Source organism: Ciconia boyciana, chromosome 11 (genome assembly GCF_034638445.1).
Source record: "Ciconia boyciana chromosome 11, ASM3463844v1, whole genome shotgun sequence".
NCBI lineage: Eukaryota > Metazoa > Chordata > Aves > Ciconiiformes > Ciconiidae > Ciconia > Ciconia boyciana.
Genome location: NC_132944.1, coordinates 8,300,192 through 8,322,564, shown reverse-complemented (window position 1 = coordinate 8,322,564; position 22,373 = coordinate 8,300,192). Strand labels below are relative to the sequence as shown.

The following is a 22,373-nucleotide window of genomic DNA, read 5'->3' as shown; positions in this document are numbered from 1 at the left end:
CAAGCTATTTTAATAAGGGAATGCTAAGTGAATGGAAGAAGTTAATGGGTTCTGGTCTCACTTCCTGACTCTGCCACTACAGCTCTGTGACCTAGGGCAAACCACTTAAACATTCAGCACCTCTCAGTGAAAATGGTAACAAATGCAATGGCAGGCAGCACATTAATTTCACACAACAGTATTTTTTTTATCCTATCGTTCAAGAAAAGAAAAGCAGTTTCCATAACAACTTCTACATTTCAGGATTCCTAGAGGGATGACTATACTAAGGAAGACCAACATACTTCAGTTACCCACCTCTGACAGTGACCAGAGCAAGGTGTCCCAAGGAAGATGTAAAAATGCAAAAATCTGCCAAGGAGAACTTTCTGCCTAACTCCAGGCTCTCATAATTGACTGATTGCACAAAACATGAATGTTTATATTCTTTAAAACAGAGATCAGACTTGGGTTAACACAGATTTTCTTATCATTCACCTTCAAGATCTTTTTAGGGACCAACAACTGTGTGCCCAGTGACAGACCTAATGCTAAGGCCCGGTTGTTATGAACACTGACATTGAGCTGGGCATGTACTCTGCACAAGTAGAGGACCCACGCTCCTGCACACACGTGGGGAGTGAGCTGAGCCAGCAATCCAAGCAACAAGCAGGTTGGAGAGAGGAGGAACACAAACCTCAATCCTCACAGCTCACACGTCAGGGGCTGACTCTGGGTTTGAAGGAGTTGTCTGTCTCAGTTTCTCCATTTAGAAGCCCTTTCAGAAGCTGGTGTGCCCTTGAGAATGTTTAAAAGAAAAATAAGGAACTTCATCAACAGAGTTGATACAGAAGCTCAAGGGACTTGAAGCACCTATGATAAAAGACAGCAGTTGGACAAAGGGGTTGAGGATCACAGAGGTGCTGCAATGCTGTATTTAGGTGTCAAATGTGATAGTTGGACATCTCTCTGCAATTCTAGAACCAACCACAGACATACATGCATACTGGGAGCCAAACCCTGTGCTGACACAAGCTCTGGGCAAGTCTGGGGTGCCAGTGGGTTTGTGACAGACAGAAAAGTACAGCTTGGAAGATGGCTCTGGAGTTTGAGAAAAGAAACTCTCCCTCCTACCCATGAATTCAGCTCACAGTGTCATGAGTAACTGTGCAGTGAGTGGGAAGAAAGGACATTAACACTTATAAAATAAACCTCCAGAAATCTTTTAAATAGAAAAATCACCTGCGGGGAAAATGAAACAGAAAAAATGTGGCCAAAAAAAAGCAAAAGAGAATTCTAAAAAGAAAGATAGCATATTAAAAAGAGACAGTTTTCCAGCTGTGAAATAGGAAAAGGACATTGTTCATGAAACAAAGACCCTTCGAGGTGCTTAAATTTAACTTTCTTCCTTTAAACAAAGCATTAAAGCTCTACTAAATCTGTCCAAAATAAGACAAAAATAAGTCTGAGCAAAGGGCCAGATGATTGGCTGGAAGTCCTGGCCATTGGACTGTGGATATAATTTTGCACCTACTGAGAAACTCTGCATGGGGTGTAGTTGTAACACACGATTTCATCCTGTTCTCTAAAGGGAGTCCTCAGCTCAAAGGTGTCAAGAAGCAGATTTTATGAGAATGAAAACAGGCTGACCTCTCTTCATGTGAATAATTTTTATTATTCACATATGAATAATTTTTGACATTCCATTTCTCTCAACAGATAAGGGAACTTCTTTTATGAAATTATGATTATAAAATGAATAAGAATACAAGCCAAATTTCACCCTGTAGAATTCTACTGAGCCTGACTTTTGGATCCAAAACACTCAGAAAGCCTTCCTTTTGAGTTGTTTCCTAGGGGAAAGGAATCCCTGAAGAGTGTAGGAAACAGTGTAGGATTTCAGACCTAGCACTGGGTTGTCCTATTCATTCTGGCAGAGAGGGTATTCCTAAGAGAAAGGGAACTCCTAGCCCCTACCTGCTGGAATGAGGGATTTGCATGCATTTTTATGCCATGTAGAGCACCTGTACCAGTAACCAGGGACTCACCTACAATGTCTAGAAGCCAATTTGGAGCTACTACTCTTGTTCTGACCAGGTGCCAGAGGTCCAGAAGTCTGCCCAGACAAAAAAAAACCAAACCCCACAACTTCTTTGGAGATGCCCTATTCCTCATTTGTGAATACAAAATCACGTTGCTGCTGTAGCCAGGCATGCAGGCCTAAGACACTCTTTGTACTCATCTCAGTACTCTCTTTGTAGTATTTCTGTTTCTAAGCACACTTATGAAAACTGCATTGCCGTCTTAGAACATAGATGCTCATTGCTGGGCAGCTCCTACTTTCAGAGGAACAGAAAGGATCATTAGCTAAATCTAATCTAATCAAGTTTCACCCAGGTACTTTAAAACAGATTTTAAAAAAATTGTTAGACTGAAGTATTTCTGTTCCCAGAGCTCAGACTGCTACAAGCTGGGGAAACACTGACCTCTGTACTCCTATGAAGAAAAAGAATTTGTTGCTGAGATGCCCTGATGATTCTGGCCCACAGAGCAGAATCTCTGTCCGCTGCCACCAAGATTCTTGCATTCTCAGAGGAAAACACTTTCCTCACCCTAAACGTTTTTCCTAAATGTCTTAGTAAAACATTTGTCCTGCCAAAAGGAAATGAATTTCATTTCTAAATCTCCAAGCAACACCAAGGCTACATATGGAAAACTACATCAATGTTTAATTATAATCATAGCTAGGAATCTGAATTCAATGAAATTTGTTTAAACCTCAGCTTCCAGGTACTAGTCCTTCTTATGCTTTTACCAGCATAAAGACAGAAAACACCCCGTTGTTATCTTCTCCATGTGTGAGGATATAAATGCAGTAATCAAGTCACCTCATGTGTCTTTCATTAAATGTGAATGCTAAATTGAACAGGATGATAAATGGACAACATTTTGACCAAAGACTGACACTAGCTGTGCCTGGGATGGGGGTATTGGTAACTGTAAACACAGTGATTATGGGACTGAAGGTATTGCCTGTCTTGCAAATCTGTTCCTCTGTTTGTGATTTAGAGGGCTGGAGCTGACGGTTTAATAAGAACATCCCATCCGCAAGAGCTGACTGGGGATGTACCACAGAAACAAGTTTCTGTCAGAAAATGCTTTTTCAAAACTGAAATGCTTTGTAAATACATTTTAGCTGAAAAAAAATTCCACTGAGTTTTGAGACCAGCTTCCTAGCAGGGCTGCTGAGGAAACAATGCCCCAAACATACGCATTAAGAAGACTGATCAGATCTGTTGACTCTAGAACTTCCTGACTGCTCCCAGCTGCCTGATGGTCTGTGCAGGTAAGAGAACTTCCCATTGGGATGAAGGGATTGGCTCAAGATTTGTGGATAAACTCCACTGGAAAATAACAATCAGTACAAACCCCACCTTGTGCTCCAAAGGCAGGACAAATTTTTAACCTTGCTTCGTCACAATACATAGATAGCAACATAGCTGTCCATACAATCTAATTTTTAAAAAATCCTCCCAAAACAAGCCAATTCACTTCACAAACTTCTTGCCTTGCTGAAGAGATAAACTCTATGTGACAGACAGTAGTCACAATCCTTAATGTGCTCCAAATATTTTATGTTAAAAAGAATAGAGAAAGCGTGATTAACTGAAGAAAAAAATGTAACAAAGTAAGATTAAGAAGCTATTCAGAATTACTGAAGCCTTCAACCACATGATGAAAACATCCCTTTTTTTTAATTTATTTATTTAGAAGGCATGCTTGGCTTCAGCAGCTTATCGAGAAAGCATTGTAGGGAGCCAGCAATAGAATTCTTCACAATTTCACTGTTCTGTTTCACTTTTCTGAAGACATGTTTAAAAATGCAGTTCCCATTCCATCAATGCCCCCTTTAATTTATAAGTCAATATATTAATTTTTTAAACTCAGGTGTCATACTGTAAGAGATCTTAAGGAGTTACCACACCCAGGAAATGCCAAGCAGCTAGTCTGAAGTAAATGTAATTCCTTATGAGGTTCACTGTGACTGATGCAATAGCAGTTCCTAAATATATGGCATTAGTATTTGACTATGCTAGAAATTGTGTAATGGAGAAGACCACCCGTTAGCTTGTCCAAAGAAATCAGGGGAACAGTTTGGTTTGTGATGGTTGGAGAGTCTTAAAAAGAAAGTAACCAAGGGTTAGGTGACAGACTGGGCATTGACTGCACAGCCTCATGTATTTGGCCATTACCACACATGCATTACAAGACTCAGTAAGAGGCTTCTGCATGGAGCAGCTCCTCCTGTATCTAAGCTGGAGCTACACATCCAAGCCTTCTATGCTGTCCAGATTAATTTCAGACTGGAGGGAGAACTACATGCTAAGAATTATTTCCAGCTCATAATTACATATTATGAGGATTTTCACACCGGAGATATGTGGCAAAAGCAGATTTATTAAATTGCAGTCATACAAAGTTCCAAAGCATAAGTCTTAGCTATCCTATCATTTCTAGGTAGCTGAGAAATTCAATGTTAACTGCTGTATCACGAGTGAAATCTGACTCATTCACTCAGTGCTAAAATGAAATACATTCATATGGGAGGCTATTTTTAATATCAAATTCTTAGCTGTTCCTTGAGTTAACTTGCTTATATGATTTTGTATATGTGAAAGCGTTTCAGCTGTTTTACCTTCTCTTTTCCATCTCTGTTTTTCAAGAGCCATCCTACAAAGTGTGAGAAGATTTCTTAAAATTCAATTCAATATATGGATCATTTCAAGTTAGAGACAGACGAGTTCTAAGGCTAACCCCACTTAAAGGAGAAATGTGGCTGATTTCACTGGACTGTGGATTAGGCATTTTGTTAGGGCAAATCTGGGGCTAAGTTACAGACAGCTATTGCTTTGTTAAGCAAGCAACTCTGTTATTAATGAAAGCATTTAAAACACTTTCCAGCGTTCTTTAGATTCCTGGAAAGCCCTAGTGCCTTGCTTAAAACTAAAAATACATAGGAACTGTCTTTACAGGGATCTTTGCTTTGGATGAGGGACTATTAGTTGCCCAGTCATTGTTTACTGGCCCACTATAGTAAATTGCTTGTTGCTCTTTGAATTTAATTGCCTTGCAGATCTTTGGTTCTGATGCCTGCTCAGGAAAGCAATATTGACATAGTCTTAGACTGGCAAAGACAACACCTTCATAAAGCCATAGATGTGTTCTGCACATAAGGTGCATGATGTTTCAAACTCCCTTAGAAATCCAAACAAGAAGGAAAATATATTCCATTTTAAATATAATTGTTACGAATGCAGTTTTAATGCTGTAAGCCCCAATCTCTGTCCCCACTGCAAATCCAGAACAAGTGCACTGACATCCAAGACTCTTCTCAAATTACATCAGGGTAAGTAATAGCAAAAAGCATATCAATATACAATTACTGATATATTCTTCCTGAGATATTAAGATAAAATCCAGGAGATGGCCACACTCATGGAATAAGACTGAGGTAACAGCTGCATTCCACTGAAATCACCCCAAAGAAGTTGGCTTTCATTTCCTAAAGAACTGAAAACAAGATTCTTCTTGTGTATTTTCTGATCCATCATATAAAGTTGAATGGGGTGGGGGAAAAAAGCTCTGTATGATGACCATTTTTTGTTAAATTCTGATGGGTAATAAGTCACGTTGATAGAGAACAACTGACTTCACCCCTTTTTAGTTTTATATGGTATTTCCATCATCTCTTCAGACACAAAATGCCTTTTGCCTTAAGGAAATTTTATAGGCCGCATGAGGATCCACATTACCTATAAGCATAACTGATCCACTTTTAAGTGCCGTGCTTTTAAAAGTATCCCCGAAATGCATTCTATCTCAGACTGTGGCACAGCACCCTAGAGAGCTGCTAAAGTGACAGTGTGCTACCAAGAAAGGTGTTCTCAAGCCATGGTGACAGGTTGTTGGTTTTTGTCACTACTTACTGCTGAAGACAAATTTTAACTTAAACACTTTGATGGCAGTGATGAGAAGGACATACGAAGGTCGTTTTGTGTTCATCACAATGGCAGTAAACATTGACTTCACTTGGTTGAAACCTTCCATGTAGCAACAGTAAAAGAATCCTGAATTGCTTCAGTACTGTGAGCAATCTGTACTCCAGTTTGAGTCCTACATATTGTCATCAGGATCACTGAGATTATCAAAGACTCACTAGCTCTTTATCTGTGCCCCCTGCATGATCTGTTTTTAGTAGTACTGTGTGGAAGAATATCTTAAATAGACAGATGGGTTGAAGAGAGGGAGTCTTATTTCTAGTTACAATAGTATAATGCTTTTTGAAGCACATAGCAGCAACATAACTACGTTTTAATATCTAATGCAATGCACCCCATATTCTAATGTACTGTTTATGGAAGCCTATGCCAAGAAAATATGGAATTGTGAGCCAAAAACTGTTTAGTGTCATTCAGAATAAGAACCCATGGTATAAACTTATTTAAATGTAATCCATTACATTTTTTTCATTGTTTTTCTTCCTTACCCTAATAAATTACTTACCTCTCTGCATTTACTCCACAGTGCTTGCTTAATAGAGGATACATAAGCTTCTTTTTGTTAAGCAGAGAAAAACCTCCTTTTCTCTATGCTGTGTTACACAAAATTCAACATCATCTCTTTAGAGAATGGAAAAATAGCAATTTCTGGGAGTCGAACATGGATATACGGAGGTCAGCAAATAACTATCAGAGTTTTAAAATGCATTCAAAATGCAGATCTCTGACATCAGTAAAAAAAAAGAGAAAACAACACATCACCTAAATTACCTCACAGCTATTTGCATAAAAGGTTCAGAGGCAGTACCGTATAAGTACAGAGACACAAGCCATCCAAAGAGAACTTAGCAACAGTTCTATTGGATACTCTGTGTGTCTGTAGCAGAAAAAGGGCAACTTTGAAGCTCAGATGTGCAAACAGCTTTAAAGGACTAAACAATCTCTTGGCAGATGCATCAAGCAAAAATCTGAAACTACAAACCAGGTAATTTACCAAATCATTTCCTTTTTAGCTGATTCCAACTTTCCTTCTAAAGACTGCTCTGAGCCAAATAGCCTACGTGATATTCTTAGGGCTGTTATCCAAGGACTTCATCAGAAGTGATAGAAACCTGCCAATAAGAGAGGTAATAAACTCATTCTCTATTTTAAAAATTTGTAGAACTTTGCAAAATTTTGCATTTCTGTTATATTCTGAAGATATAAATAAGCTAAATGACTGCTATACTAGTATTAAAGACGTATTCCATTCTACTGAAGGAATTCTGCTTACTGGAAAATAAATCCATGATAAGTACATTAGGAATTCCAGTGCTAGCTAGAAGAAATAGAAGAACACTTGTTATCTGGGCAAGAGGTAATAGGGCATATTATTATTATGATGTCTCTGAAAAAAATATGAAGTGCTTCCCCAGTGCAAGAAATCTCCCTGACCAACAGAGCATAGCTATCTTATTATATTGACAAATACACAGACACACAGCTACTTTAAATGTATAGAAATAGATATTACAAAATTAATGGACTATGAAAGTTGGGCTTTAACTAAAGGTGGAATCAAAGTGCTGCAAATCCCAGTATTATTTTTAAATGAACCCTTAGCAAAGGGAATTGCCTGGTGGAGATTGTTAGTGCAGGTATATGTGTGCGTACCTCATGTGGGGCAACAGTTAACATGCGAGTTCAAGAGGGAAATTATTTTTGCCTCTTGGCAGAAAGCAAAGCAAAATCACTGGCTTTCAGAACTATCTGTGCATCAGGAAGTTAGGTGTTTAAAATGTTCATATTTATTCTGCTGGAAAAATTAACAAATGCGTGGTTTTAATTATGAAGAATTTACAGATTCTTTGAATAATATAAAATAAACTGAGAGGTTATTAACAGAAATGAGGAAGGACCCTCATAAGAGGCTTCAGCCCCTACAGCAATGCCATATTTCTTTTTCAGTGTCTGGAAATATTGCTATTATTGCTAGGTTTGTTTGCTTCATCCTCCTCCCCTGTTGTTCTCTCTCCCATGGAAGTTGCAGGAACCACCGTCCCACAATGCCATCTATCCAGCTGCCACTGCTACTCCTCTGCCTGACCTTGTGTGGTGTTTGCCTCAACGGGGGGCAGCCCCTTCCAGAGGGAAGTGAGAACATGGGAAGAAGTCCCCTGGATGACATCCTGCAGAGATCTGAAAGCCTCATTCTTCAGTCTGTCCTCAAGAAAGCTGAAAAGGAAGAAGAGATAAATAAAGGTATATGTAACACTGGGGGCATCCATCTGGTGATGTTGGCATAGTACTTGGCTGAGATTGTTAGATCCAATGTATAGTTCCCAGGTTCTAATGTATACATTTATTACTCTAACTAAGGCGAGGGGAAGGATAGGAGGTCTGCTGCAATACCCTGACACAGAGTTCTCAAAAGGCACTTTCTTCTCTAAGATTTCCCCGCTTAGGCAATGCTGTACCATCACTAAGCAGCTGCTGTATAATAAGAAGGTAGAAGCCTGTCACAGAAAACTTGCCTGTCTGGCAAGTACTTCCCTAGGGAAGCTCTAAGAGGACACGTGGAAGACATTCCCCAGTTGTGGACCCTGTACCTATTGTTAGTTGGAGGTGGGAGTGCTGCCGTTCACCTACTACTTCAACCCACTGGTTTCTACACCCCAACAGAGGTGGGCTTTTCTGTGGCTGGGAATGCAGAGGCTGCTCTAGTGTCCGCCGCCTCCTAGCTTGCAGATGCTCTGCTCTCACTAGTCACAGCAGCGGAAGCAAATCAGACTCAGGGATTGCAAGAAGCAGCACATAGGTGTCTGCCACCAACAAGAAGCACAGAGCCCTTTCACAGTGGAAAGAGGAGCTGATGCCAAGTGCCCATAGAAAAAGCCTTCCTCCCTCTTCACATGAGTGCTGAGAGTTGGTCATGTCGATCCAAGACCTGAAATATTAAAAAGAGCTTCAGAATGAGTAAGAGACACCAACAGAGTTATGATTGGTAGCTGGAAATACTGAGCTGGCTTTCAAATGTCCACATCCCTGCTTCTACTTGTGTCTCAGCCCTACCCTTTCTCTGTGTCATGCTGATTTCCAGCTCTTCCCCATACCCAGCTTCTGCAGCTGATTTCTTCCAGCTGCTCAGCATCTTTCACTCATCTCCCTTTACCTGAATCTGACACATTTACCTGAATCAACACATTAGGCTTTGTCATCGCATGTCTTCCCATTTGCCTGCAGCTAGTTCCTAACGTATCAATCCATCCTTGCTAAAAATGTGCCAGAACTGTTTTGACAGATGCCATCCAGAGTGATCAAATTCAAGACCATACAGATAACTGTGCAATTAAATGGGCATAATGAGCAACAGATTATGATCCTGCACCATAGAACTCCACAAATTCCCATTTCAACTTCCTTAGTGAGGATTATGGGGGCTCATTAACGTTATTCTTTTCCTTGGACAGAATCAAATGCCCCTCTGCCAGAACGGCTTTCCAAAAGACAACACCCTGGGAAAAAGTACCTAAGTGACCTAGAGAAGAGACAGCATCCTGGAAAAAGAGATGTTGAGGAAGACACATCTTATGGAGACATTCAGAAGAGGCAGCAACCAGGGAAAAGAGAGATAGAAGACGACCTTGACGGCTATCTGGAGCTGAAAAAGCAACAGCATCCTGGCAGAAGGTCATTGTCAGATCAGTATGCTGACATCCCTAGTGCACAGCTAACCTACTTGAATGAGTTATCCAAAAGACAGCATCCAGGCAGAAGGTATCTGACGTATAAGCGCCAGCATCCTAGCAAAAGAGGCTGGAATGATGAGGTAGACCTAAATGACCAATACGGTGAGAAACGCCAGCACCCTGGAAAAAGGCGCTGGAATTCTGACAGCCCAGATGACGCAGGCCCATGCAACTTTCAGGAGTCCTTCACCTGTAACAAAGGCAGCTTGTTGCTTGATTTAGTAGAAAATGTTAGCAAAGACAGGGCAGAAGAAAAACGCCAGCACCCAGGAAAGAGATCAGCATGGGAGAGTGAAACAGAGGAATGAGAAAATAATTGTGTATCATTTGCATTTGGTGAAGTAAACTGCCAGATCACTAAAAAATTCTGTTCACTCCCTTTTGGCTTCCTGCTGCTGACCTCTGCACCTACCTTTCAGTGCGTTAATGTTCCCATTTAAGTTAATGGCTTTGTCATACACTTCAAGTAAAGGAACTAAAGGATCCAGCTGAATGGGACAGGCAAGTACTGAGAGCCTTCAACTGCCCCACTTTAGGAAGTTAAGAGTGTTCATTTCCTTAGGGGCCCAGACCCCAGAATAATCCCACTATGTGTGTCCAATTTTCCGTTCCCAAATGACTAAAACAGGCGCTTAAATAACTGTTCTGATGCTACTGAAGTGGAATAATTATATGGTTTCCTCTCACATCAGTGAAATCAGTAAATTAATAGAGAGGGAGGAAAAAGAACAACATATGCCAATTATTTCAAAATGAAATTGAATAGGTTTTCAATTCTAAATGATACGTTAATGAGACCTGAACCCTTGTGCACTACAATCTGTCCAGACAGTAAGCATGAAACAGAGATAGGAACTGTTCCATCTGGAATAGATTAGATGACTGACTTCATAGTTTGACTTGGAACTGGCACATAAAAACCCTTTTCATCTAAGAGGCTGCACAGTGCAAAGGGTTAATGCATCCCAGAGCATCTCAACCGCAAGTTGTGAACCTGACTGTGTAGACCCCATACTAGAACTCCCACCCTGGTGTGTCCACATTTCAGTCATGCCACTTGAAATCATGCCTTCTCCTCAGACATTTAAAAATGAAACAAGCAGACATCCTTTTCTTCCCATAAGGATTTCTTATTTCTCTCCTCTCAAAGGAATGCTTTTACTTTCCATGTCGGACTCCCAAGTGTTTATTTGATATGAATGATTCAATAAACATCAATGGTCAACTCTGGGTGTCCTTACTGGTTGTGCAAACATACTGTAATAGAGTGAAAAACATAAAACCAACCCAAGCTAAATAAAAATAAATAAATTAACATCAAAGCATATTTTTCTAGACACAATCTTCTTGCATGCTGGTGGTCAGCACATGTTTATACATAAAACTGTTTTGCTACTGAAGTGGAAGGACGATTTGCATATAGATAGTCCCTTTTTAAATCTTCCACCTGTAAGACACACAAAATTGTGCACCTGGGCTAAACCCACAGCAACCTTGTCACCTAGTTCACAGGGAACTTTACTAGAAGTCCGATTTCCTGTTCACAGGTTTAAACAATAGATTTACTGATTTTTGCAATTGAGTTATTGAGTTATTCACATTACTTCTTGTACAAAGAGGTTAGAGCATGTCAATATTTCGCTAGAATGTCATTTTTTAATAAATGAGTATGTTTTCCACTGACATTCATCCTCCTCAATACCATCAAGACACATCAAGTGCCTTGAGTGTTCCTTTTAAATATGATTGTTTCCCCACTCAGTGCCTCAGAGCACTTCCTCAGTTATAGAAGTTAGTTTTGCCATATGGTTTAGTTACCCTGAAGAAGAATAACTAATCATCTCCGCGAGCTTCACTGAAGATAGATGTTCCCAGGCTGATCAACACTTAACATGGTCTATCAAACAACTTCTACCTTTGGAGATAATATGCTGTTTAATATATGTGACAACTGACAGACCTCTTCTATCGACAGGGGTTTTCTAATTAACAAGTGCTGAAGAAATCCTCAGAGGAGGTAGCTGGGAACATTCCATACACTTCAAATTCCTTCAGCACACTTTCTGTATATGATGCCCTTTAAAATGCTCAGTTTTCATTTTATAAGGGAAAAAAAGGTTTCTCTAAAGAACACCATTTCTGGCAATGAATGAATCCCTTAAACCTCAGGGAATATTACTACACAAGACCACCACCACTTGTTATGTACAAAATAAGTGAAAAACAGGAAAGAAAAAATGACCAAGTGGGTAAACATGGGCAACAGCAAAAATGCATCACAGTTCCTGCAAGACAAGGATGCTGCTGTGTCTGCTACAAGAAAGCCAAGGTGGGGAAGGGAGAGAAGCCTGAAAGCCTAAGGTCAAAGGTTTTCATGTGCAACTACAAACAGCTGGTTCAAGCTATTAGGTTACCGCCTGTAAAATTCACCATTCTGAGTAAATCTCAGATGCACTTTATTATCAGTAAATCAATCACTTATTAAAAGGGAAAGAGTGTGCTCTCCTCTCAGTGTGGCCAGTGAAAAGCTAGCACAACTGATTTCATGTAAGTCTAATTTTTCCATCTTCTGTATTTTAGGTTCTGAGTGCTCCAGTATTTTCAGAGATGCCAAGTTCTGCTAGGGGCTACTCATCTGTTTAAAAGCAAGGCTGTCAGTACTGTAATTTTTTAAGGAATTATTTCTATTGGTTTTGAGTTGCTTTGTTTTGTTGGGGTTTTTTGTGTTTTGTTTTTTTTTTTTTAAAGCCAAGCCTGAGCTGACAGCACCTTACACTAAATCATATTTATCATGTCATTATTATCATGCCTGCAGTTTTTAAAATTTGCCTCAGTTTGGAGCTGCTGAAAATGTGCTTGCCTGGCTGGGAGAAGCACAATGTAAGCAGATACTGGGACAGCTCTGACCCATTTCAATTACTTTTAAAAAAACCTTTGTTACTCCATCAAAAGGTCTCAAAAATGACAGAAACCGTCTCAGGGATTCCTGGACAGGGGTGGGACCACATGTGAAAGATCCCCTTCCAAGTTGTGTAGGCCAGTAGCCAGTTTGAAGGACAAGACACAGATTTCCATTCAGAGAAGCATGTATATGGGCCCTGATGCTGGCCTGACATGTCCATAAGCAGAAAACAGAGTAATTTGGAGACTGAAACACGAGCCAAAAGTCCTGAGCTTCTGTCAGTGACCTGGGTTTGAACTCAAACTCCTAGAACTCAAAGAGGATGACCCTGGAAACAGAACTGAATACAGGACAACTTTCTGCATTATATTTCCCATGTACATAACAGTCAAAAGAGCCAGCAAATCTGCTACTGATGCACCATAAAAATGCAACCATCACTGTCAAGTAGCGAGAAAAGTGACAGCCCTGACAGAAATTCCAAGAGGATGAAGTAGGATGCTCTTAACCTTCCACAGATATTCTCTAATTATAGCTAGTTGTAGTTCTTCTTAATCCTGGGGTTCCTGAACTACATAATTGTCTTGATTATGCTAAACATGGCTCATGGAGCTACATTATCTCTGAAAAGACTTGGAGATAGAGCTACAAGTGCAACCTAGGAAAGAATAAAATTAATCACCAAATTCAAATTTTGCAAGTAGGTTAGAACTTGTAGCTGATGGGGATCTGGTAACCTTATTTAATCCCATGCATCTTTTGAAACATAAGACCATTTACAAAAAGGGAACGAAAATCCTGGTTTTCTCCATTTTATATTAAATTTTCCCTTTAAAACTTTCAAAAGCTAGCATCTGCTTTCAATGGAGAAAATTACTCAGTCATTCTATTACTTGCATAAAAGACTGTCACTCAAGAAAAGGAAAGAGAGGGTTTTCATTGGCAAAAAGACTACCTATTTTAAGAGTTCTCCTACTTTTTTTAAGTAACTCAAACCAATATTTCAATCTTGCCAACAAAATTTGTCCAGGTTTTTGTTTTGATTGAAAGTACATTTTCTCTCAGTATCTGCATGAAAATTTCACCTCTCTTAATTAATTTCTTCCTGTCTTCTGCAGTGTTGCAGACATACCACCATTCAAGTACAACATTCTTTCTCCTACAGACATCATTCTCAGAGGACCGCCTGCCTTTTATGATTTGACAGTTTTGTGACTATAAAACACACATAAGCACAGGTTCTGAAGCTAAGTATCTGTCAGATTTACCTACGCCCTAAAAACTTTTTGGTTCTGGAGTTTGGCTAAGGGACTAACCAGAAAAGAACCAGCTTCTATACTATAATAGTCTGCTTCTTTTAACAGTAAATATAGTGAAATCTCTTAGCAACATGAACTACGCAGATATATACTACTATATAAGGTAAGAATTTCTTAATTGCACATCTCTCATCATCTTATTTTTATTGTATACCTTCCCCTCACTGTCATCTTTTATTAGAATTTAACATCCATGCAAACATCTACACGTTACTAGCTTTGCTCAGTCACACGCATAAATGTATTTGCACATCTTGATAATTGCAGAATGGGGCCTTTAAGTTGCAAGTTCCTTGATGAAGTGCACTATCTGTCTGTAAGACAGTCTGTGGCTCTTCAGGAATGATAACAAATCAATAGCAGACTTGGTCCAAAGGTCATGGAAGTCAGTGGAAAAATCTCGCTTGTCCTCTGCAGAATCTGGATTAAGTCCACAGAGCAAAGCTGTGCACTGGCCCTAATGTGGCACCAGAGTACTGCAAAATCTTATTTCCAGCTTTAATTGAGACTAAAACAACCGTGCACGGATGAGTTCTTTGTTTACTCTACTGCAGTTTTAAATTTCTGGCGTTACCAATTATTGAGACATAAGGGAGTTTGATTCCTAAAGAGCAACTTTTACAACTGTCTTCAAAATGAGCTTTGTTTTCAATGGGAGGGGAAAGTTGATGTGAAGAAGCTGTATAATTAGCATTTCCTGCAATTATTTTCAACTCCTCTCACCATTACTGTTCTGTGCCCCCTCCCACACACTTATCGGCATTGACCTCTTAGCTAACCCACTGTAATTAGCATGGGCTGAGTGTTTCCAAGGGACATGCAGCCCCAACAAACCCCTTTATTACTACTTTTAATGACTCATTAGTTGGAGAAAGTTTGAAAACAACATCATCACCATAGCTGAAGTAGAGTCACTGCTTGCCTGGTAACTCAGTCAGTTAACATTAAACAGCCAGCTGCAATTTTAAAGCACCAGTCAGGACATTGCCATGAATAAAAACTGTGATCAAAAGCAGTCAAGCGGAGAAGCACTACAGAAGGGATGAACCTGGGTGAGGTCTAGGCTGTAGAGAGACATGACACAAAAGATGCAGACAGGGAAGTCCTTCTGTTTTTAGGAAATGGGTGTGGACTCTCTGCATTAGAGTGCAGAAGTCCCACTTCCCTCCCAACAAGAACAGCATGAAGTCCCCGCTCCTACAGGGTAACGAGGAAGGATTCAGATTGACACAGAGAACTCTGATAAAAACAGATGGGGAATTTCCTTGAGAAAACTGAGTTATCTACCTGCCTTGAGATTACTTTTAGACCTGTGTGAAGACATTTGTGGTTTGTTTTCCTTGATGAAACCATTGCAGCTTAAAAGTCCTAAGAAGTAAACCAAGAAAAGGACATTTATCAGTTATCTGCCGATTCACTTTGTCTGCTTACATGAGATGGAGCACAGGCTGAAGGAGCAGAACCAAATCTTATTAGATCACAAATTGCATTGGTATGCTGGAGCATGATAGTGGTTCCTGACAGAGATGGGGCATGTCAGATACTAATATAATGGAATGATCCTAGCCAAAAGGCAAAGACAGTTCCTGAGTTTATTTCAGCCACTTTAGTTTGAACTGACAGCCAGTGATCCAGACAAGAAAGCAATACCTCACAGACACACTGGCACAGGAGGTGTTGAGTGACTGAAGGAACACCTTCCTTGTTTATTCACAGCTAACATACACTGCACTGTCCTCATGTTCACATGAATTGGAAAGAGGGAAAATCTGGACTTAATAAATCACACAAATACTCCTGCAAAATGGGGTGGAGGTAAACCAGGATCCAACTTGCCATATCAAAGGAAGTTAGTTCATTGTCATCTTCTCTCTATAATGGATATCCTAACTGAATGCGAATTAGTATGATGCAGCGTAGACACTTTAATAGCTGCTGGTATAGAGAAAATGTGAGATTATGACTGAGAAAACTAGGGAAAGTGACCTAGTTTGAAGAGGTTGCCTGAAATATGATTGCTGTTTTAAACTAATTTTCACAGAGAAGCCTATGTTTCCAGCATAAGTTCCCTCTTGATTCTGAATCTGGTACTGATGTGTGGGGTGCCTGAAGAAGCTATTGTAAAAAGAGAAGAGGAGGAGGAGAGAGAAAAGCCAAGACAAATGAAAAATATAGTAAGACTTTATGAATGGTTCTCTGAGCCAAAGCAGTCAAGACAAAAAGCAAGCTATTTGAACAAGCAGGTGGTGTTGAAGAAGACAGCAACAACAGCCCTGCAAAAAGTCACAAATCATTCACTGTCAAATACCCACTGTTGAGGGTATTCCGCTCATTGATTTTAGACATGCTGCTTTCAAGATGGGAATTAGTTGCTGTACAAATTTGTAGGGGAAATAGAAAACAAGAGAGGCTATAGGAGACAGCACCCAAATATGGGTGTGCTTGAAATCTGAAATGAGCCCTGAACATAATCTAGACATTGTGGCCTATGGATCCTACAGTTAAAACATTAAATAAAATGTAAACACAAAGGAATTCTGAATCTTCCTGTCTCTCCTCTCTATAATTCACCTACTCTATGTAAAAGTGGTGCCATTCCATGGCACTCAGGACCAATATGCCAGATTCTTCAGCAGTGTTAAGGGACCAGATAAACTTGTGTAGATGACTGGCCTGCCATACTGAAGTAGTTAGTAGGCAAATCAGATAAATGGGACTCAACAAGTTGTCAGCTGCAGCTCTTACAAATCATCATGCTGTCAGTTTTGATTGAATCTGTGAACACAGGGAAAATCATGGGTTTGGCATGGAAATGTAGCTTTTATCCTCTCTACACAGACTAATTAAACAAATTTGTTTTGTATCACAATGTTTACTATAAGCAACTTGAGTATATTGAATATATGAGTTTCGTTAAAAGGAACAGTGCTATGCAATTTTTTTAGTTCTCTGGACAAAATTAAAAATACAAAAAATGGTTTAGATCCACCTAAACAAACAAACAAAAACGTTTTCTCAGATAAATTAAAATCAAAGATCATTTTATGTTGTAGGAAGAATTTTGTGCTACCCATTTCAATGTTAAGAGATTTAAAATGAATTTTTTAAAATTTACCATTAAATTATAAAATTGAATTTAGGCCAATTTTAAACACAGCATCAATTTAAATTAACTAGCTGTTTAGTTTAGGGAATACTTAGGAAGAGCATTCTGATTTTCTACTCTGCCTCTGCCCCAAAGTCTATATTGAATGCAACACTGTTAATTTTCAGGTATTTTAAACTTTTTTTTCAGTGAGTAAGCCATGTTTGTGCAGAAATGTTCCACGGCATTCCTTGAGAAGTAGACAGGCATCATCAAGAATGACTTCTAGTCTACATTTACTTCTACTGTGCTGGGATCGGATTCCATTATTTAACATTCCACATGGCACTGAAAATATTACAAGAAGTTGAAGACTACATGTGAACCTAACCAGAATACATTTCTGACAGGACTGTGCCATGGCTACAGGGCTGACTGTGTCCCTCTTCTCAACTGTGCTCCCGCCGAGTCTCTCCTCTTGGACATTAGTAACAATGACCAACTTAGCAACAGACCAGGTCCTAAAATTCACTGTTAGAGTTATTACTACAGCTCACAAACATATTTTGCAGCTTCTTTACTGAGTGTTTGCAAAGGCCTTTGCGTGTGGCAGAGTAGGAGGAGTTACATAATGGATGTGGGGTTTTGCACGCTGAGCTTTTATATTCCAGTGGCAGAATGGGGAAGTACATGCCTGACTTTGCTTCTTGAGCAAGTGTTTGGAACACATTCCTTTCCTGTGCTGTTGCTCTTCTACATTGATTCACAATGGTAAGCCATTACTGATTCAAATTCAGTCCCCAACAGCATCTGTAACATTTCAGTAAGGTTTAGTTTGTCCCCAAATACCTCTTCCTATTGCAACTAGCTGGATGAAGACAAATTAATTTTTGAAGAAGCGTAAACAGGACTGCTTTAGACTGACCTGGATTTTTTCATTTTGTGAACACTCTCTGTGTGGGAAAGTGTGATGAGCCTCACTAAGTGACAAGCAGCCAAAGTCTATTCTCATTTACACCAGCACAAACCTAGATTATGCTCCACCGCTGTAAAGGGACATGGGGCCCTCCAGGACACAGGAGCCCAGACTTTCCTGGGAGCGAAGGGACACTATTCAACACATCACTACATCTGGCATGCTAACTTTGTATTATCACTTCTATAGTTCTCTCTGAGAGACCCCCAATAAGAGTTTAATACTGTCATAAAGATCCAAATCATACTAAACAGGTGCAATCACTTAATGGGGAGTGAGTTCCTCAGGAAGTGCTAAAGACCATTTATATTCAGAAACATGCAAACAAATGGCATTTTTTTTCAAAGTGTTGAATGAAATTTCTCTTTTCAAGAGTGATTGACACAATCATGGTGTTTTATCAGTAATTAAAAAAGATGCATTTGGTGAGATGCGTTCTCATAGTCTGTGGTCAAATGTAGAACATGTAAAAGAGCACAATTAACTAACTAAAGATTCAGTGAAATGTTTGATTTCTAGTGCACATCCCAGCATGTTATCATCCTCGTCACAACTCACTGTAGGCAGTCCTTCTAACTGTATTGGTTGTGTCCTAACAGTAGGTTATTAGACTCCAATCCTTGTATTTACCATTTTAATAACCCATTTTAAGACTTTCCTTTTGAGAGTGAGCAGTTACTGAAGCTGTACAGAAAGGCAGGTTCAAGGAAAGAGCTTGCTGTTCAGTACAGTCTTTTCCTTATACCTGATTCTTACTACTTCTGAACGACAGGAGAGAACCGAGCTGCCTGGGTCATCAGGGCCTCACAGCTCAACAGGCAGGACTATCCTGCCTGCTGCAGGGCAAAAATCTTTAAAACAAATGGCTAAGCAGCCCCATGGGCTGTGAAATCCACTGCAAAGGCCCCCAGCAGGTCTTCGGTTGCTCTCAGACGTGCTTGGTGTGCCATCTAGTGACAGGCACATCTTCCATTCCCCACCTACCCCTTTTCTTGTTCCTTCCCTACACCCACTAAATGAACAAAACACACACGTGAAACAGGAACAAGAAAACTGAAATGCCTACAGAAACCCTCCTGCAAGCCCTGCATCTACTCTTGTCTTTTCTATTTCTCTTACTCCCACTATCACCTTTCTCATACTCACTACTCTCCCGTCCAAGCACAGATCTTGCAGCTCTTCTACAGACACTTGTATTGCTGGAGCATTCTTTCACTGGCCCAGCGAGTTATAAATCACTGGCCTCAACAGAGGTCTGGACAAAATGAGCAAGGTAACAACAAAGGGAGAGGTAGTTGGTTCCACCTGAGCTTTCCCAAGACACAAGCATAGCTCAGCCCTGGGAAACAGCCCTGCTCCAGCAAACCCAGGGGAAGGAGAATGACGCTCCAGCAGGTGAATCCTCAAAGGCACTGAGCCTCAGGCTGGTTCCTGCCCTCTTCCTCCAAGGACAGGAACACAACTGGGAAAAACAGTACCCTGTGTTGCTCCAGGTTTGCCCCTCAAGCATTACACTGCAAACCCCTCCCTCACATCCCCAGCTGCCCACTTCCTCCTACCCCATGCAAAGCCCTCAGATTAGTACACAGGTCCCTCATCAGGGATGGGGATCAATTAAACCCTGGATTTTCTGGTCTGTTTTGCAAAGACATGTTGCCTTACACACAAGCTAATGCAATTCTTAGCTGCCAGTCTGAAAGATGCAGCAGATAGATGGGGTAATACAGGGATACTTCTGCATAAGTGAGTATCACAAGACATAAACAAGTGGAAAAAATGGAGGCTGAGGGCCAAACTCACATTCGGTGAATCAAAGGGAAATACAATTGGATTTACAAACTGTTCCCTTAAAGCTTGCCTGCAGTGCCTTCCTTTGACTTCTTTCAGAACTGTAAAAGACAACTCACATAGTACAGAATTAAAGACAACTTCAAAACTTCGAGCGTAATCCACATCCTTAATGCTTTCCTTGAAGTGTGCCTTCCTGTGTGCCTGCCCCAGACAATGGCATGAAATGACTCTGCTGACATTATCACAGAGGTAATAATTTGAATTTTCCAGCACTAAGCAGATGCACTTACTATTAGAAGCATACTTGAATGCCCAAAAATCTGCTAGCTGTATTACAGAAACAAGCAAGTATCGTAATTCCTGCATTCAACAGCTTTTAATCTCAGGATTTGTAAAGATAAGGAACACTCTCAGAATTAATATGAATCTAGGAAAGCAGAAATGCAAAGTGCTGTAGCTATCCGAAATTTGTTCCCCCTCTGTTTCTTTCTGTAACATGGGTGCTTGAATGTGATGCTCACGAGAAGAGTAAGAGACTATATAGGAGCTAATGTAGAATAACTGCTATTCCACAATGACTGTTCCAGGGTCTTCCCTGTTCAGACAAGGCTTAAAGTCTTGGACCTGAAACTGATGCAGGTAACCATTCCCTATTGAGAAAGATCACAGGAGACTAACCCTGCTTGAATTCAAGACTCATACTTCTGTAGGAAAAGGTGCCTTCCTAAGGTGTGAACACAGTAAGAGAGATCAGAAAATAGGCATCAGGGGAAAAAAGAGGAGAGTAAAGGATGACAGTAATGAGAGAAGATGTTTATTAATTGAAGCCCCAATTCCAAATATAGGCCTCTGCAATGAGAAAACCCAGGAGCTTTGATGAGATGTGCATGCTAGAAGGCTTTGCCAGCTCAGGACTGAGTATATTGAGCCTGTTCCATCTGTGGTTAAATTCTTCCAACTAAGTCTGGAAGAGGCCAGAAATACACTTTTTATATAACAAAAGCAGTATGAAAAGTCAGATGGTTACTTCTATTTTTTCCTTTTCATCCTTTAAGTACTGTCTCTCTACATACACTGCTAGTTTCATTTCTACTCCCTACAGGCTGAGGACTTTTCAAGTTTTAAAATTAAACTGGTTAACACTTAAAAATATTTTCAGGTTCTTAAGACCTTGGGGTTAATACAGCCCCTTAACTTACTGAACAAATTTAAAAAATGTAACAATCAATCATACCTTCTAAAAAAAGCTTAACAGCTTATAATTTACCTGAGTTCACTGCAGGGAGAGTACCTGACCAGGGCAGCTTTTACAGCATGGTAAGATCTCTTATCAGTTTTTAATATCAAAGAGAAATTGACTCTGTGTTTTGCATGCTGAATAGTAAGGTGACTGTAACTGGGGTGCTACATTATTTCCACAGCTGCCTGTTTCTCTATTCATAACTGAATCAAGACTGCGTGGTTTTGAAAATCAGACCGTAATGGTTCTTAACAGGAAACTGTACATTTAAAAAATCAGAGAGTTTGGCTGTTGATAACATTTATTTGCTCCTATGGTTAAATCAGTTCAGTTTTAAGATTTTGATTTCCCATTATACTTTTGCTGGATGATGGAACTATGAATGCAAATCACGTGAAATTCATTGGTGATGTGACAAGGTGCTGAGAGTGGTCATGTAATAGTCAGCCCACAAAGACCAGACTGCAGGAATTAGACCAAAATTTAGAATGGCCACTAAAACCAACTTGTGGATGAATCCCTTATCCCATCTGGGACCATCTGATACGCTTTAGTTGGGATTTGAAGTCCCTAGGAGTTGGGCATCTAGTTATAATTCATGCCTGGGAAAACACCCACTCTCCCACGCCCCCAATCCCTGTTGAAAATGTTTTCAATTACTTAACTTCAAGGATAAAAGTGCAGGACATCAACAGTGAAAATCCACCTTTAATGGATAGGACTCAAGTGTAAATAGCATCATCATGTAGGAAAATCTCTGCCTCCAAAAGCCTGTAATTCTAACAGATGAAGCAGAAGTATGGTTACACACTCCTATTATTTCTGCCATACACCTGGGAACGTGGGACAGCACAGATTTCTGCCAGTTGAGTGAGACTAAACAGAAACTAGCATCAGAAAGGGGATATTGAAAAGCTTCTGTCATTGATTTACACTATTTGTCAAGCGGCAAGGACAAGCAGTAGTGGGAGTCCTGGATTCTGTTTGTGGCTCTGTGAGTAGCATGTCATTTACTGCTACGGTTTACAGTTTTGGAACACCTTTTTTTGAATTACTTGGCAGGCTAAGGAAGGGAACATCAAGCTTGTCATTGTTAGCAACGCTGGTTCTCTTCGCAGCGTGCTCAGTAATAAGGATAAAAATCACAAAACCACCAGCAGCTAGCGGAAGAGGCAGGTGTTATGCGAGATGTCCTGAAGCAGCGGGAGGCCAGAGAGGGGGCCAGCCTCCCCCGCCCCGAGCGCGGCAACGCCGTCCCGCTCCCGAGAGGATTCTGTCACCACGGTCTCGTACT

The 22,373-nt window shown here is 40.2% G+C and overlaps 1 protein-coding gene across 1 annotated transcript; it reads left to right on the top strand.

Moving 5' to 3' along the window:
- Window positions 1-8,083: 8,083 nt before the first annotated feature.
- TRH (thyrotropin releasing hormone) lies at window positions 8,084-10,074 on the top strand. The gene is made up of 2 exons (XM_072876317.1): window positions 8,084-8,279; window positions 9,488-10,074. The coding sequence occupies exons 1-2, from the start codon at window positions 8,084-8,086 to the stop codon at window positions 10,072-10,074; spliced, it is 783 nt and encodes a 260-aa protein (XP_072732418.1).
- The last annotated feature ends 12,299 nt before the right edge of the window (window positions 10,075-22,373 follow it).

Coding starts and splice junctions, on each gene's coding strand:
- TRH (XM_072876317.1), top strand. CDS start 8,084: ATGCCATCTATCCAGCTGCCACTGCTACTCCTCTGCCTGACCTTGTGT. Junction 8,280..9,487: donor GGAAGAAGAGATAAATAAAG/GTATATGTAACA, acceptor TTCCTTGGACAG/AATCAAATGCCCCTCTGCCA.